The sequence below is a fragment of the Argentina silus genome, assembly GCF_951799395.1.
Source record: "Argentina silus genome assembly, chromosome: 4".
In the NCBI taxonomy this organism is placed as follows: Eukaryota; Metazoa; Chordata; class Actinopteri; order Argentiniformes; family Argentinidae; genus Argentina; species Argentina silus.
In genome coordinates this window covers 8,496,566-8,514,241 of record NC_139658.1, presented here as the reverse complement: position 1 = coordinate 8,514,241, position 17,676 = coordinate 8,496,566, and the positions used below count along the sequence as shown (strand labels likewise).

The 17,676-nt window shown below is 40.7% G+C and overlaps 2 protein-coding genes across 5 annotated transcripts in view; both read right to left on the bottom strand.

Annotated features, from left to right (window-relative positions):
- Positions 1-286: 286 nt before the first annotated feature.
- On the bottom strand, positions 287-5,192 carry LOC310803221 (complement decay-accelerating factor). Of its 3 annotated transcripts, XM_083667916.1 has the most exons (11): positions 5,066-5,192; positions 4,691-4,876; positions 4,497-4,599; positions 4,298-4,371; positions 3,493-3,678; positions 2,311-2,442; positions 2,154-2,186; positions 2,025-2,066; positions 1,866-1,914; positions 668-754; positions 287-472 (listed from the first exon to the last, which is right to left on the bottom strand). In XM_083667916.1, the coding sequence occupies exons 1-10, from the start codon at positions 5,148-5,150 to the stop codon at positions 691-693; spliced, it is 954 nt and encodes a 317-aa protein (XP_083524042.1). In that variant the 5' UTR covers positions 5,151-5,192; the 3' UTR covers positions 287-472; positions 668-690. The 3 variants fall into 3 exon arrangements, with proteins under 3 accessions (XP_083524042.1, XP_083524043.1, XP_083524044.1); XM_083667917.1 differs by lacking the exon at positions 668-754; XM_083667918.1 differs by lacking the exons at positions 668-754; positions 1,866-1,914.
- Positions 5,193-12,308: 7,116 nt separating this feature from the next.
- LOC310803942 (membrane-associated guanylate kinase, WW and PDZ domain-containing protein 3-like) overlaps positions 12,309-17,676 on the bottom strand; it is a 103,584-nt gene continuing 98,216 nt past the window's right edge. For both annotated transcript variants that reach the window (XM_083668937.1, XM_083668938.1), the window contains exon 22: positions 12,309-17,676. This exon is cut by the window's right edge and continues 135 nt beyond it. In XM_083668937.1, the coding sequence (XP_083525063.1) occupies positions 16,667-17,676 (1,010 nt within the window). In that variant the 3' untranslated portion in view covers positions 12,309-16,666.

Below are 17,676 nucleotides of genomic sequence, written 5' to 3'. Positions count from 1 at the left end.
TTTGGGAATGGTCAATCATTATCAGCCTGGGAATTTCCTCAAGTGTAACTGTAGTCTTCCGTTTGGTGAAACTGCAGTGCATTGCTCTTATTACTGGAGATCCTGACCACACTACACAATAGACTGGTAGACTGAAAACAATAGATAATACAATGTGCTGCAAATATATTGTATTATCATGCTTCCTTCAGTTTTCAACATACATAAATAATACAATTAAATATCCGTCTAAGAGCATTCGAGTAAATCATTTACAATGTGGTGACATCACAAATAGTGTCACACATTTCTTTTTTCAATTTATATACAAAGTGTAAATTTGTACATTCTTCCATTCGTTTATGCCACATGAAGCCGTTTATTCCATGGCATGGTTGGAGAATCAATGCTACAGTTCAGCTGGGCGCTGGCACATCCTCTCAAGCTCACAGATGTCCACTAGCAGATAGGAGATGTCCCATCAGGAGCCCTGCTGTTGAAAGCACATGACAGCTCACAGTTAAGGCACAGCTTGAACTCAATAGAGCAGATAGTGGAACAGAATACTGAATAGTTCCACTAATGCCATAGATTATTCCTACTTAAAAACATCTACATGCACAGTATTATTAAGTAGGATGTGGAGGTGGAATAACAGGTGACAAATAATGCAGGAATTGGTAAATACCTTCGGCAGGCATTTGATTTGACTTATTTATTTTGAAATTGTAACAACTCCTCTTTTGGCCTCAGGTCTTCTCCCGTCTGGTATGAGCTATGTGGCATTTATAAATAAGGAAGTTTGGTCAGGATTATAATTCTTACATGTATGATAAAATAGTTTAGTGTGTTAATAATATGCTGCATGCCAACCTCAGCATTTTAAGGAAGTTTAGTCAGGATTGTCATATACTGTGTGCTGCATGCTGATCTCAGCATTTTTGTCAGGATTATCATGTTTACATGTAGAATAGATGTGTGTTAATAATATGCTTCATGCCGATCAGCAATAGGGGTATTTAGTTATTTGTTTTGCGCCCGGTGGAGCAGGCAGTTAGTCAGCTGGTCATCTTAGTCAACAGAATACATCTGCGACAGATTGAGACCTGTTGTTTGATTCAAATGATTTGATCTAATCTGAATTAATTTCTGATTATTCCTAATCCATAAAATGAAATCTACATAACTGACTGAGACAAACTCATATTTTGGAGCTCGTGACCCCCACAGCCATCCCAAGAGACTCATTCTTTTTTCTAGTGCCAGTAACTCTGTCAGAGTGGGCCTTAACCAAGGATTTCCTGACTCACATTTTTCAACACCCCGCAGGAAAACGGAATGCTTTTTTGTCTTAAAGCAGGCAACAAGCAATCACAACATAGCAAGCGGTGACAGTAGAGAAAAGGCAGTGATATTAGCTGGCAGGAATATGTTTGTGATAGCTCTGTGATGCAAAGACTATTAGCCTCACAGGGAGAGGTTCAGTTAAAGCCAAGCCTAGGCTTTGTGAATCCCCTGTTAGTTATCAGACCCACCACCCTTCAATCTGTTGGGTCTACAGTGTATTGAGAAAGGTCACATTTACAGAGTAATTGACTGAATAAGAGAGTTCAATGTATTAAGGCTTGTGGGACTATAATCCCAGTACCAGTGGTGATTGTGTTGATTTTCACATAACACTTCAAAGAGTGCAAATATCCAGATAACTTGTTCTAGCAAAATGATAGTGCTCTGGTTTGTAAAACAGCAGCAACGACGGTATATGCATCAACAGTGAAAGAAAACATTAGCTGTGTAGACCTTAGTGACAGATTTAGTAGCAGCCAGATCCATCATGCACTCTAGACTTTAGTGGTTAAGGCAAAACATAACAAGTAGGTTCTCACCCTTTCCTCTTAGAAAAACGGTAAAATATGAATATAACGATAAGTAAAACTGTAAAGATAAAAAGAAGCAATAATGACAATCATGAGTCCACCGCTGCATGCTTTTCAAATCAGTTCCATCCTGACACCTCCAGTTCCATCCTGACAAGGATTTCTTACCTACGACTGTGCCTATCACACTTCCCACAACTGCTGCTTTTCCTGAAAGAGAAATTCATGAATGAATTGTTTTTAAGCACTAAACACATTTCCCACCAAATCTCTTATCAATCAACAATAATAACTCACCATTGGGTGCTTCGTCACCTTCACCGAGTCTTCCTGTCAATACAAAGTATGGAATTATCAGTGCAATGCAACAATGTCAATAAATGTCAAGGCCTGAGAGACACAGTCATCCCATTGTAGCAAACCATCACTGTGGAGAAACAATGAACAGCTGTACCTCCTATTATGATAGTCGATGTTGCTGTTGTTGTTTTTGTTGTTGTTGTTGTTGTTGTTGCTGCTGCTGCTGTTGTTGTTGTTGTTGTTGTTGCTGCTGCTGCTGTTGTTGTTGAAGCTTTATCATTGAATTCTATGAATAACACAATTCTTATTCAAGAGACAGTAAAACAAATGTACATAACATCCTCATTCTGGAACTGATTCATGCATTATACTCTGATGAACCATTAGAAGCATAAGAAATTACAATATTTACCATAAGTTTTTTACTAAAACACTACACTTTTATGTGTGGACTGAGAGTAGTAGACACTTTCTAGAATAATTAAGGCATACAATTCAATGTTTCCCCCAGATGTTTTCTTCGGCAGGGTAAAGAGGGCCCATAGATCAGCATCCAGGCTTGCCATTGCCAGCATGTTCTATGTAAGCTTCAATCTTTTAGACAGGGCAAAGGAGATCCAGATTGGTGACCGCTTATTCAATGGTAGGGGAAACACTTGATAGAATGAATAGGTCTAGGATACTGTTTAACTGTAAAGCAATACTGGTATGTTGCCAAGAAGGAGACCATCACAATCTGGAATCTAATCTTCAGTGCAAGAAGGAAATGGGGAGGACCATCCATTTAGTTCACAAACCAGGTCTGCTGTGCCTTCCATTGTGTAGCCATCCATGCATTTATAGGAGGCTTTGCTTTTGTAGGAAAATGGTGGTACATCACCAGTCAGAGTACTAAATGGTATGTGAGGAGCAGGACATGATATAACTAAAAACAAAATATAAACAACTGAAATTGGGTTGTGGAATGTCAGAAATGCAGATTGACGTAACGTTGTAACCGAACCCGCTTGCCTCCCAGGGTCAGTCAGTCTTGAGGTTTAAAGAGACAATGACCCAGTCTTTTCAAGGAACCCCCTGAATGCTACAGTATGTTGATAGTCCCAGAATATAATCAGAATACTAGAATCAACACTGATGGAACTAGAATGGAAAGATTACATATTATACTATAAGAAGGATGTTAGAGAGGGAAGTTCCATGTTGTTCCTTGGTAAGGCAAAATCTTTAGATGTGTGTGAACATGACCATATTGAACCTAAACCAGCAGGTAAACTTATTGATACGCTTACTTGTATGTGTATCATACCCAAAATAAATACAAAATAAATCCATATACCTTCACATTCAGGAGGTGATGAATCAAATTGTCCAGTTGCATGGCACACAATGGATTTCTTCCCAATGAGCGTGTAACCTTCATTACAGGAGTACTGTATAACATCTTTATACTCTGGGAATTCTTTGTGAGGCTCCTCTGAGATAATGCCATTTGTGATGTTAGAAGGCTTGTCACAAGTTACAACTGAGGAAGAAAGTCAGATTAGACAGATCAGCATTATTTTTTATGTCTATAACACTTAATATTATAACACACCATACTGTACAGTATGTGCCCGAAATGAAATGTGGTATATAAATAAAATTGTATTGAATATGATTTGATTAGAATGTGAACTCAATGTCCAAGAGATGTCTTGGCCGAATGTTTTTCTCGCATGAGACTACGGAAGCCCTAAAAGGCCATGATATTCTCAGTATATCTCAAGATATTTATGTCATTATCTCGAGATAACAAACATTATTTTCCAGAGATAACACGATAATTTTCTTGAGATCTCAAGAAAACAAAGTAATGGGCACGAAATGTTGTTTTCCTGAGATAACAAATAAATGTAACGTGAGATTTCCAATTGCATCACATGCTGATTGACGGATGACCTGAACACGGTAAGCCCACTTTTTGCTTTTCTTCAGGGTGAAAGTTATATTCGAAATGATTTTTTTGCATTTTTGAATGAATTATTGAACGTTAAAAATTGTGTCATGAGAAAACAAAGAAAATTAACTTGTTATGATGGGAAAACTGAGTAAAAACAATGTATGAATATCATGGACTTTTAGGGCTTCTGTAGTTTACCAACCTATACACCTCTGTGTTCTTCCACTCCAACCTGTAGAATAACACTGTCTGGTACTTCGGCCCTGAAGTTTATAGCTTGAGAGAGACAGAAGGGGAGAGGGGGGGGTTAAGGGGATTCCAAGGCATAAAGGTTATAACTAGTGATTGATTACTGACGTGTAATGTATGCAAGCATAGTTAATAAGTTAATAAAGACTCACCCTGTATCACAAACTGCTTTTACTGTCGCAGCAAATAGTGTCCCATCTTCACCAAACTCATACTTCAAATTTGGCACCGCCCTTGGGGGACCACAATCCATCTCTGAAACGTGCAGACAACAATGAAGTAGGCAATACTCTCTGAATACTAAAGGTAATAAATAACATTGCATTTGAGAAACAGGAAAACATACTTTTACAGGTTAATTCCAGCATGCTCCATTTTCCATGTGAGCATGTAACGGCCTCAGATCCATTCTCTCTGAGGTAGCCGTTGGCACACTCGAAAGTGGCTTCAGAACCCTCCGGAAAATTGTTCTTGAGGAGAGCTTCATTAGTGAGGACAACGTTTCCCTGCTCTTCAGGTTTCGGGCACTCCGCTATGGGACCAGGACATGTCAACTTCACACCGGCGCGACACCAAAGAGCTGCACTACATGGCAATTTAGCTAGGAAACTTGTGAAAACATTACATACATATGAAATACATCATAAATACTCTCTAATTCAACCAGTTAGGTTGGGGGTTCATTTGGCTGGCTAACTCGAAACGTTGTTTAAAGACTCACCTTTTCCACTTGTTATAAAGATAACGCCTATTATCCATAAATTCGTCAGTGACCGACAGGAGGGCTGCTTCTTGGTGAGTTTCATGATAGGCTAAGTGACCGTAACGAGTTCGTTGTCCCAAAGTTGAGCCTCAGTCAGTAGGCGACTTGAAAACGAGTGAGTGACAAAGTGACAAGAGAGACAGTTAAGAGAGAGAATCTGTTGACCACTCCCGGCACGCGCAGACAGAGAACCTGCACCCTTCTCGAGAAGTGACGTAGATATTTGGACCCCTCCCCTCTCTGTAGCACAATGACAACATCTCATCTGTCAACCACAGCCTACCTCAGATTAAATACCCTAGGCGAACTAAAGTAGACACGTGTTTCACAAACATTACACTTTATCTTTCGGTTGGGTACATTACATTACACGCTAACAATATGGTTTCATAGGTTCCTGCTTGGGCCAGACTGGAGCCTTGACTTGCATATTTGAGGATGTGGATCAGATCTGTGGATCAGTGGGATCCGCCCTCATACTGGTGGAGATGTCTCCAAAAAAATGAGCACAGTTGTTGCCATGGTAAGCACGTTGATGAAATATCATTGGCAGGAAACTCAGGGTGTGTTTTAAAAAAAAAGTACTGTATTACGTACTCTAGAGTAGTTACTCACAGAGTGTACCCCGGTGATACTCTAAAATAAGGACTAATATACGTCTGATAGCTGAATTATTGTGTTGTTAATGTGTCCACCAACTTAAATGGGCCATAGATATGGTCCCTGGGTTCTATGTGTAAATTGAGAAGCGGTTAGAGAAATCCAATTATTTCACAGGGTGTGGGGACCATCATGCAGAGAAAGAATGCCAACAATTTAATCCAAACAAATGATCTATCCCATACATGCCAAAGAAACCCAAAAAGCAACATATACATATGGAAAAGATATATATATGGAAAAACTTTAATTAAAAAGTTAATTAGAAACATGTCCACAACGGTTATGGGACACTCCAACCTCAATGTAATTACTTACTAAATTAGGAATATTCATGAAACTATAAACACAAGTATTCAATAGGACTATCCTTTGTGAGTGAGCCACTCTTCGAGGATGTGGGTTCCATTGTCATGGGAACATTCCATCGTTTACACTAACATGACGTTCGGGCCTTGCGGTCTAAGAGAGACTGGGGTAATTTCAATGGGCGTTTACCCCTGACTCATAGCACCCATTAAAACCTGGGTTAGGGTTAGACTGTTGACATCTGCCTCCTTTTCAACACTTAGAGTTGCCTGAGAAACTTGGCTCAAGTATAGTTGATACAGTGAGGAACTGTTTGTGATGCTTTTATCTATGTGTGTCATATGAGCTGTGTTTGTGGTCTAACAGACTAGATGAGTAAAGGCAGTTGGACAATATGTATGCCAATTCATCTCAAGTTAGGACTTGACAAGCTCATGCTTATTCTAAGTCTGTCTCTCTGTCTCTCTCAACAGCTTAAGCTTCACCATCCAACACATTTTTGCTGCCAGAATAAACTCTTCACAGTAAAAGAGAAAGCAGGCATCGTCCCATTTACTTCCCCAGAAATGTTGAAACCTTTAGTAGCTGACCGTCCATTTCCGCCACACCTACCCATGACCCACCACTTCCCCCCATCTTCTAATATGGTCCTCTGTTGTCACCATCAGGGGAGGCTTGTAAAGGGAGAAATCAGAGGACGGGCTCATTGTAATGCATGGAATGAAATGAGGAATGGTATCAAACACGTGTCTCCAAACAGCAATATCTGTTTTAAAACTGTGACATGCGGTGCCCCATAGAGCTGTGGCATACTGTGCTTATCTCCACACACACTCTGTCCATATTCTCAGGAACTGTCAGTCCCCTCCTTGCTCTGACTCTGAGGTCTAGGCCTGCTCCTCCTTATTTCTGGTGAAGTAGGCAGTTCACAGCCAACACAAACAGTTACACTAATCTACTGTAGACTACACCTGATTTACTCACACTCAGGCATGCCAAGGATGTAGAGTATTTGCTAATGTTTATTTTGGGGACTGACAGATCCCACGATGGAAAAGACAACTCTCTGAACCCACCATCCTGTTCAGGTTTTGTTAATGTATGGATTTCTTTCTGTGACACATCAACTTCAATTTTACATTTGTTGAAGTTCTATTATGAGAATCCTTTGATAAATTCTGTTTTGATCATCTCGCTGACATGTGCTTGTCTCCCTCCTATTTTTGTTATACAATATTTATAGGTTGAGTTATAAAAGTATCTTATAAGGCATTGGTAATACTTGAAAGCAATTCTTGAAAGTTCACTTATACGATTTGTAGTGACATCTGGTGGTATGAAATGAAAGCAAATATAGAGTATCTGTACTGTACCTGTGGTGATAGTGATGGCTAGTGGTTTTAATATCCTTACAAACACCTAATATATGTATGTCTGTACATCAATTGAATAAACATTTACTTTTGGTTTCCATGTTGAATATTCACGTGTTTAATCTTTTTCTGTGGGAGTTTCCTCTAGCCCCTATATCAAGAGGAAATGTCAGTGGAACTATACTATCTTTTCGACAAGAGAAAGTCTTGCCTATAGTTCTATTACCATCAGGCTTATTTTTGGACATGTCAAGAGTCAGCATGAATAATTTCAACGTATGCTTCCGTTGCTCTGTGACTTTGAGTTCCCTCTGCTAGAGATCTGATAATGAGTACTTCACACTGAAATGCTATATCACTCTCTCAATGTGCTTACTCAGCTCCCCCACCACAAGTTTCAACTTGAACTAATTAAATTAGATATTCATTATTGAGATGATCTGAGTCTGAGTTCATCTGTGTTGTGTGACTGTTCACTTGGGCACTTGGGAGTTTTCAGTCCCTAAGGCAGATAATCTTAATTAAAAACCCAAATGCTTAAACATTGAGATTTTCAAAAAGAATTTAAAGTGTACACATATTCATTAAGATAACATCATCATATTAAACATTTCAAGGGTTGAATTCAGGCCACAAAGGGTATAGTAATAAAACCCATTTAAAAACATTTCAAACACAGCTACGCTATGCCTCATCTGTAAACAGCATGACACCATGTTACCTAAGTCTACATGGGTGTAGTAATAATATTTCTGTAAAATGAGTTTGCATAATACTTTTCATATAGAGACCTTAGGACACTGCATCAACAGACCAGATCATTTCTGTGACCCTTCCCCCTTAGCAACCAGACAGGAGAGACAATCAGAAATATTGGTTTCTGAAAACTTTCTCAATTGTTAGAAACTTGATTGCTCGCACCTCTCCTCTGTCCTCCACTTGCATCCTTCTCATAAAGCATTGGAGGAGAATGTCTAAGGGGAAGAACCTCGGTCTTCTCCTCCAATGTGTTTTGAGTAAGAAGCGAGTGGAGGACGGAGGAGAGGGCGTGAGGAATCAAATTCCTAATTGAAGAAAGGGACCACAGACCTGGAGATGCATTAAAGAAAAACACCCTGTCCTACCACGAGAGGGACACCCAACCCTGTCATATCTCATAGTGGTGAACCAGGTCTCTGCTGTTCTATGATACCAGCTAGTTCATGAGAGGTGAACACGAGAATGACCTTTTTGTGTGACATATTAATCACAAAACATCAGACTATACCAGTAGAGGATGGGTATGTGACTGGATTGCCCGTGGTTAATAATAGATTACTATAAAACATTATGTGTACCTCTATAGTAATGCATGTACTAAATCCAGTAATAAATGCTGCATATTTATGATATCTGCCAACCATTAATCCATACTAATATAATCAATAATTGAACATCTTTGCAGAGTAGCATCCTATGTGACAAGATTGACTACCTCTCAATATATGCCAGTTCTACCATTAATATTCACTTCTGATGGAATCTGAAAAATTAATTAACTTTTCAGCAGTTTTAATGTGATTTTGAATTAGATATTCCTGCTGCTCAACCCTTATTTAATACATGAATCTCTGTGAGCCTGGTTAGGACATATATCATATATCTAGTCATAGATAGATGGCTGGAGTACTCTGAGAACATTCTTCTGATTTCCTTTTCAAATTTAACTTGAGAGAACTAAAAATATGAAACACAAAACATAAAAACCAGTTGGTGTCAAAGTCAAAGAGCAAATGTGTGGAATTCATGAAGGCTACATCTTGAAGGCTACATACGAATTTCAATCGAGTCATTGGTTTCACCCCTTATGAAACCTTTCCGAGTGAACACTCTATTTCAAAATCTCTATTTCAATGAGCGGGCCTCAAATAGTATCCTCTTTATATCCTCACTCTAAATAAGACACTTGTGAATCAAGCCGCCCTTTGAGACAATGACCTAGACTATGGGCACCGTCCGAAGCGAGCGTAAGCACTCTTTGAGCTCTCCGCTGCACCAACGGCAAAGCAGCATCCCAGCATCCCATTCCAGTCATATCGCCAAGGCTGACGGCTGCCATGACAACTGGAGCTCTGCCATGGTAACAGCAGGATGTGTATCCTCCATGGTAATAAGGTGGGGGGCAGTATGTTGGACGGTGGTATAACATGTAGCCTATGTGTAATGTTAGTTGGGGGTTCATCTACAGCACGGGAGGCTGGTGGAGGTAGAAATCGGAGGACGGGCTCATTGTAATGCATGGAACAGAAAGAGGGATGGAATCAAACACACGTCCTGTTGACAAAACACATGCATGAACATGAGCACAGACATAATACAGTTAGAATCAAACAAGAACCAACATCACAGGTATATCGGTTAGTGAGATAATACAACACAAAGAATGGAATTTCATAATTACAGTACCCACAATTCCCTAGCAAAAGAAGGGAGCAATGTAGCACGTTTTCTAGGGGATTGTGGTTAACTGTGAATTTTCATTCTTTATGTTGTAACATCTCACTAACCAATGTACCTGTGTTGGCTCTTGTTTGATTCTAACTGTATTACATTTGTGCTCGTGTTCATGTAACATCTCAACTTCAAACAGGTGCCTTGCGTGGAATGAGATAGGCAAAAAGAAATGAAACAATTGAGATGCAATTGAAGTGCAGACTTTCAGCTTTAATTCAAGGGGTTGAACAAAAACATTGTATGAAACGTTTAGGAATTGCAACCATTTTTATACACAGTCCACTATTTTCAGGGGCTCAAATGTAAGTGGACAAATTAACATAATCATGAATAAAATGTTCATTTTTAATATGTTGTCGAGAACCCTTTGCAGGGAATGACGGCCTGAAGTCTGGAACCCATGGACATCACCAAATGCTGGGTTTCCTCCTTTCTGATGCTTTGCCAGGCCTTTACTGCAGCTGTCTTCAGTTGTTGTTTGGTCGTGGGTCCTTCTGCCTTTAGTTTTGTCTTCAGCAAGAGAAATGCATGCTCGATCGGGTTGAGATCAGGTGATTGACTCGGCAAATTGCAGAATATTCCACTTCTTTGCCTTAAAAAAAACTCCTGGATTGCTTTCGCAGTATGTTTTGGGTCATTGTCCATCTGTACTGTGAAGCGCCATCCAATCAGCTTTGTGAATTTGGCTGAATCTGAGCAGACAGTATTTCCCTAAACACTTCAGAATTCATCCGGCTGCTTCTGTCACATCATCAATAAACACTAGTGACCCAGTGCCATTCGAAGCCATGCAGGCTCATGCCATCACACTGCCTCCACCGTGTTTTACAGATGATGTGGTATGCTTTGGATCATGAGCGTTCCAAGCCTTCTCCATACTTTTTTCTTCCCATCATTCTGGTACAGGTTGATCTTAGTTTCATCTGTCCAAAGAATGCTGTTCCAGAACTGGGCTGGCTTTTTTAGATGTTTTTTTGGCAAAGTCTAATCTGGCCTTTCTATTCTTGAGGCTGATGAATGGTTTGCACCTTGTGGTGAAACTCTGTATTTGCTCTTGTGAAGTCTTCTCTTTATGGTAGACTTGGATAATGATATGCCTACCTCCTGGGGAGTGTTCTTCACTTGGCTGGATGTTGTGAAGGGGTTTTTCTTTACCATGTGAAGGATCCTGCGTTCATCCACCACCGTGGACGTCCAGGCCTTTTTGTGTTGCTGAGCTCACCAGTGCGTTCTTTTTTTTCAGAGTGTACCAAACTGTTGACTCCTAATGTTGCCGCTATCTCTCTGATGGATTTTTGTTGTTTTTGCAGCCTAAGGATGGCCTGTTTCACTTGCATTGAGAGCTCCTTTGACCGCATGTTGTGCATTCACAGCAACAGCTTCCAAATGCAAACGCCACATTTGGAATCAACTCAGACCCTTTACCTGCTTAATTGATAAAGAAATAACGAAGGAATAGCCCACACCTGTCCATGGAACAGCTTTTGAGTCAATTGTCCAATTACAATTGTCCCTTTAACTCACATTAAAGCTGAGAGTCTGCACTTTAAGCCCATGTTCATTATATAACTGTAACTTGAATATGTTTTGGTAAACATCTAAAATAACACAAATTGTGTCAGAGTCCAAATATATATGGACCTAACTGTATCTCTACCTTTCAGCTTTTACAGTATTTTTCAAGGAAGAAAAACAACCTTGTGTCTGCAAAGTAAAAGCTCTCCTCCGACACATTGGTTTATTTCCACTTCTGTGTTACTGTGTTTGCCTATTTGTGTTTCTACCACAGTTTTAAATTAGGAGTAATATGACAAGAAGCAGCAGTGTGAATTCAGCTGAATTGTGACTATAGAGGACACTCTAATGAATATCTTCTGCTTCTTGTCATTGTACTCCTAATTAAAACAAAGTGAAAATGCAGTTCTTTTAGCTAAACCTGTAACGTCCCGCCCTGTTCCTTAGTTTATGTTTGTCTTTGTTTCATGTTATTTAATTTATTGTATCCTGTTTATTTCTTTTTTGGATTATCTGCCTGCCTTTTTGAACTGCCTACCTGTGTACCAAACCCTGCTTTGCCTACTCCCTTCCTGGATTATCTGCATACCCATTGACTGCCTACCTGTGTACCAAACCTTTTTTGATAGTAAAGACTATTCTATTGGATTTAAGTTTTTGTTTCCGAGTCGTGCATTTGAGTCCTCTGCCTAAGTACTCCAGTCATTACAAAACCAAACCAAAAAGGTTTCTTAAAGGGTTCTCCCACAGGGACAGCCAAAGAACCCATTTGGAACCTAGTGTAGGAACATGAGGGTAACCATAGGTATATGAACCAGTCTGTACTGTATGAAAATGTTTTCAGTAAAACTTTATTTTTCAGTGCATGAACAGAACACCATGTCAAGATCTTTTCATCTTTAATCCATTTTAAATCCTCTTTTTTTTTTACATACAAAAATAATGGAGCGATTTATATATCTCTACTTTTTCTCCCCCAGAAAGAGCACTCAGCAAGTATTTATAAAGGTGCTGTACAATATATAATATAAACATTTACAACTACTGTACCCACAGGATGTAGAGACCACAAGGATTATTTTTTCTAATGAAGCAACGCAACGCAAGGCCACATGATGTTATAGAAGGGAGTGAAGAAGGGGACATACTGGACTGGACCTGCAAACCTTTACCAAACCCTTAACCCTAACCCTAACCACCTTAACCAAACCCTTAACCCTTACCCTAACCCTAACCGTAACCACATTTTAACCAATTCGGAAATTCCACCTGGGTTTGCAGGCCCAGAAAGTCCCCTTAGTTGCTCCTTGATACAGAGACAAGATATGGTACATGGCCATGGGTAAAACCAAACGTGAGAGGGCATACGACAGTGCAGAAGACATACAGTGCTACTTGAAAGTTTGTGAACCCTACAGGGATGGTCATTATTTTTGGATAAAATATTCAAATATTTCTTAATACTTTAACTTTTACTTATAAAATCTTTATCTAAACCCCAATTTGTAATAAAGACATTTCAAATAAAGTAAGTGGTTAATTTAACAAAAACTCATGTGATTTCATGTGTGCAAGAATAAGTGAACCTCTTCAGTCAATAGCTTCTGGCACCTCCATTAGCAGCGATAACTTGGAGTAAATGTCTTGTATAGCCACTAATCAGTCTCTGACATCTGTTTTGAGGGATTTTTGCCCCCTCCTCCTTACAAAACTCAACTAATTGAGTGAGCTTCAGGTCCTGTCACAGCATTAGGTCAGAACTTTGACTTGGCCAATCCAAAACACAAATCTTCTTTCTCCAGAGCCATTCTTTGGTAAATTTGCTTGAATGCTTTGGGTCGTTATTTGTTGGAAGACCCATTTTTAGCCCAGCTTTAGCTCCTTGACTGGTGGCTTGATGTTCTGCTCAAGAATCTCCTAGTATACCTCATGGTTACCATAATGATGTGGAGTCATCCAGGTCCAGAGGAGGAAAAGCAGCCCCAGATCTTGACATTCCCACCACCATGCTTGACTGTTGGGATAAGGTTCTTTTGGTGGTAGGCAGTGTTGTTTTTTTGCCAAACATAGTGGTTTTGATTGTGACCAAAAAGGTAAATTTTGGACTCATCTGTCCAGAGAACGGACTTCCAGAAACCTTCAGGCTTGTCCAGCTGGTCTCTGGCAAAGTTAAGACTGCAGTTTGGTTCTTTTTTGACAGCAGAGGCTTCTTCCTAGCAACCCTCCCATGAATGCCATTATGATTCAGTGTTCTTCTTATTGTTGAAACATGTACAGTTACCTGAGATGCAGCAAGGGAGGTCCGCAAATCTCTAGATATTATGTTTGGGTTGGCTTTTACCTGATTAATTATTTTTCTTGTGGCTCAAATCTTGTTGAGATGATTTTATAACCTTCCCCAGACTGATGTGCTCTGAGATCTCCTTTCCTCTCGACATGGTGTGTTTTGCATTCACCTGTATGGGTAACAGAAAACTGACCAGGTTTCTTATCTCTATTTATCAGAGTCCCGCCCAAACGCTTTCCTAAAGATCGTTCCTTTGATTGGTTAATTTGGTACCCAATTATTTACTCACCTGATTCTACTTACCGACTTGATTTAACCAATGCAACTTGGGGTTCACTTATTTTTGCACCTGCACAAATTTCTTTATAATTTAGTTTTTCTACTACACACATGATTTCCTCTAAACCAACATATGGAATTGGTAAATATAAACCTGTTTTGTCAGATAAAAAAGGTTCTGATTAAATAAAGATTTCATGGTAAAAACTAAAATAATAAGGGGTTCACATACTTTCAAGCAGCACTGTATGCATCATAAAACTTGATCTGATTCTGAACAACAAACGGTAGATGCTAAGTGGGATCCTTGGGCTGACCTTACCCTAAACTCTAACCCCAACCTTGACTCTAACCCTAACCCAACCTTAACCTTAACCCTTACCTAATCCTAACCTTAACACTAACTGTAACCATTCAAACCATTTAAATCTTCAATGGGGTGACATCAGAGTCGGGCCATCCCAAGCATCCCACTTAGCATTTACCACAAACATACTGTTAACCCTGCCACTGGTGGTTGGACGTGCTCATTCGTTCAACCAACAATCTATTGCACAGAACACGCCAATGATTGGCTTATAGTGTGTGTGTGTGTGTGTGTGTGTGTGTGCATCCTCTCAATGTGAGTGAGTGTGTGTGTGTGTGTGTGTGTGTGTGTATGTGTGTGTGCATCCTCTCAATGTGAGTGTGTGTGTGTGTGTGTGTGTGTGGATCCTCTCATTGGCCAAGGGATTCTGAGTCTGTGCTTAATATACGATTGAGGAAAAAACCCATTGTATAATCACACACAGAGCCAATTCAGAGCTCTGTTGATATTAATCCCTTGCCCCTGAAAGCTGGCTCTGTTAAATCTCTACTTTATCACACATTATCATTTGCTACTTTATTGCATTCCCTGAGCTCAGTTATAAACATCTTCATCTAGACTGCCGACCAATGCTGATGTTTCACACAGTCACAAGCAGAATTCTTTACAAAAGCCCTACGGTGGAAAATAATTTTCTTGGCCACAGTAATGAACCTCATCAAGGGGAATGCGTCTGATCTTGTATTAAATCAATTGACAATTATTTTGGCCTTTAACAGTGAAGGTTTTGCAGAAAAAGAACTATAGCTTTTATCAAAATCCTTTGTGATAGTACTGTCATATACTGTATATTACATGTATTGGCAACAATTTCCTACATCCCCAACAATGTAATTGTTTTCAGAAGGAGTCAAGATTGTAAGAGAACAGTAAGCACTCACGGTCATACTGTAATGCTACGAGGAAAGGTGTAGTGCAATGGAAATTCATATCAGTAAACACCTACATGTTAGATTCTGTAAAACCTGACAGATTTTCACAAGTTTTTCCACAATAAAACACATTTGGAGCAATTTTGAGCAAACTTGATACACATGGCAGTTTGCCTGCACTAGCCTACTATCTATATTTCATGAACGATGAAGACCCTTGGTAGTCACTACCACAAAAATGCATCGGAAGGATGGTGCAATATCAGATCATTCAGGATGAACCTTTATACTCTATATCAAAATGTGAAATGGCTCAGTACGGCTACATATACATATATATTAATCTATCATTTTAATAAGTTACACATAGGTTATCATACACGTGGTAAACAATATCTCAACCCACAAGTTTCTGGTCTTTTGTTATGATATAGTATTTTGTATTCAGGAATCATGTCTATTGTTTTAGAACAGTCTAAAAATCCTTGGTAAAGCGAACACTCTCTGGTTCAAATCTGAAACCTGTACACGACCTTCAGATCAGAACTTGAGCATCGGTATTTATACATTTAGAAGAAAGGATCAACGTCAGTGGTGTCTAGAAGGCGTGCAATAAAAACAAAGTAAAGAGCGGCATGCAGTTGAGCAAATCCATTGGAAAAAGTACGCCAAGTCGAAACGCCAATCCCAAGATGATTCTGTACATAGCAGTGGAGGCTGGTGGAGGGAGACATCGGAGGACAGGGTCATTGTAATGCATGGAATGGAATGAGGAACGGTATCATTGTAACACACGTGTTTGATACCATTCCTTATTCCATTCCATGCATTACAATGAGCCCATCCTTTGATGTCTACCTCAGTCAGCCTCCACTGGTAGATAGATACCCAAACCGGAAAAATAAACCCATTGACCTAAGCCACAGCCACCCTTCAGAGAACTTTCTCCTCAGTTGCATATGGGATAATGTGTATTGGAGTGAGGCATGGTTGAGTATTCGTTCCACAGGTAGTCCCCATATAATTGGCACGTAATCACATTTTTTTTTTGGAGTGTCACTGCCTTGCAGTCATGCCATGTCATGCCATGCATATGGCCCGGGTGGATCACAGCCCTCTGGAGCAGCACACCAGGCAGAGAGACTGAGAGTTAGGAGCATTGGCGCTAGGCTAAAGTAGCTACATGCTATGAAACATTGGCGCTAGGCTACAGTAGCTACAAGCCACAAACCAAGTCAAGAGAGGCCAATAAAGGTTGGAAAAAAAGGATCCCTAATGACTCATCATGGCCGACACAGTTCTAATTCCTATACCCATAATACCTCTAATGTGGAAAAAAGTAGACCAATGATAAAGGTACTGGAATATGGCGCAGCTACTAGTCTGTCCACGCTAAAGGGTCCGTCAGTAAGGGTCCTGCAGTACCTCGGCCTGGGAGAGGATTTTGGCTGAGCTGGGTACCTTCCAGGGTCCGGGGCTGATGGGCCCCTTCTGGGCCTGGGGACTAGGGCCCCCCTGAACAATACTAGGAGAAACCACAGTGTGGTTGTCCTCTTTTGTGAAAAACCCTGATTCTTTTCTGCTTTTCACCTCCCTTGGGGAGGTCACAGCCGAGTATTTTCTACTCCTCTCCTCTCTAGGGGAAGTCACAGAGTCTTTTCTGCTCATTTCCTCTTTCGGGGACATCACAGCAGAGTCTTTTCTAGCCCTCTCCTCTTTACTCTTCTCCCTTTCCTCCTTTCTGGGGTTACCTATCCCCACAGTGTCCCTCAGCCCTGCCCCTGCCTCTCTCCCTGGTCCTCTCTCCTTCTCTGTGAGAGACAGGGGACGAGGCCTATGACGTCCTGCCTCTGGTCCCACCCTCTTATCAACACTGCCCTGCTCATTGGCAGTCCTGGTCATTTCCCCTCGCCCCTCCCTCTCCTGTGTGCTCTTCCGGCTCTTTGAATCCCCGCTTCTGCCATCTTTGTTTTCGTCCGGACGTTCCCTACTGCTAGGAAGCTCCTTAGATCTCCTCTGCTGTTCCACCTGTTTCTTGATGTTCTGCTGCAGCTGGGTGGAGGCAACTTCCTGTCCTGTCTGAGTAGACTTCCTGGGGCTGGGGGACCGGCTCTCTCTCGGTCGTGGATGGGACTTACTGCTCTTGCTCTGCTCCGCTTCCTGTGTCCTCCTGTCTGGCTTTTTGGGACTGTGTGAACGCTGCTCTTTGGCTTTAGAAAATATCTCTCCTGGTTTCTTTGGGCTGCTGGGCTCTTTGCTGTCTCTCCTCTTGAAGAGGGTGAAGTTGCTGTGATCAGGGGTGCTGGGAGAGAGCCTGTCAGTCCGTCTGTCAGCACGCTTGTCTGTCCGCTCCGCATGACCCTCCATGAAGACAGCGCCCCGAGTGGCTTGGAGGGGGCTGAATGCTCGGGGGG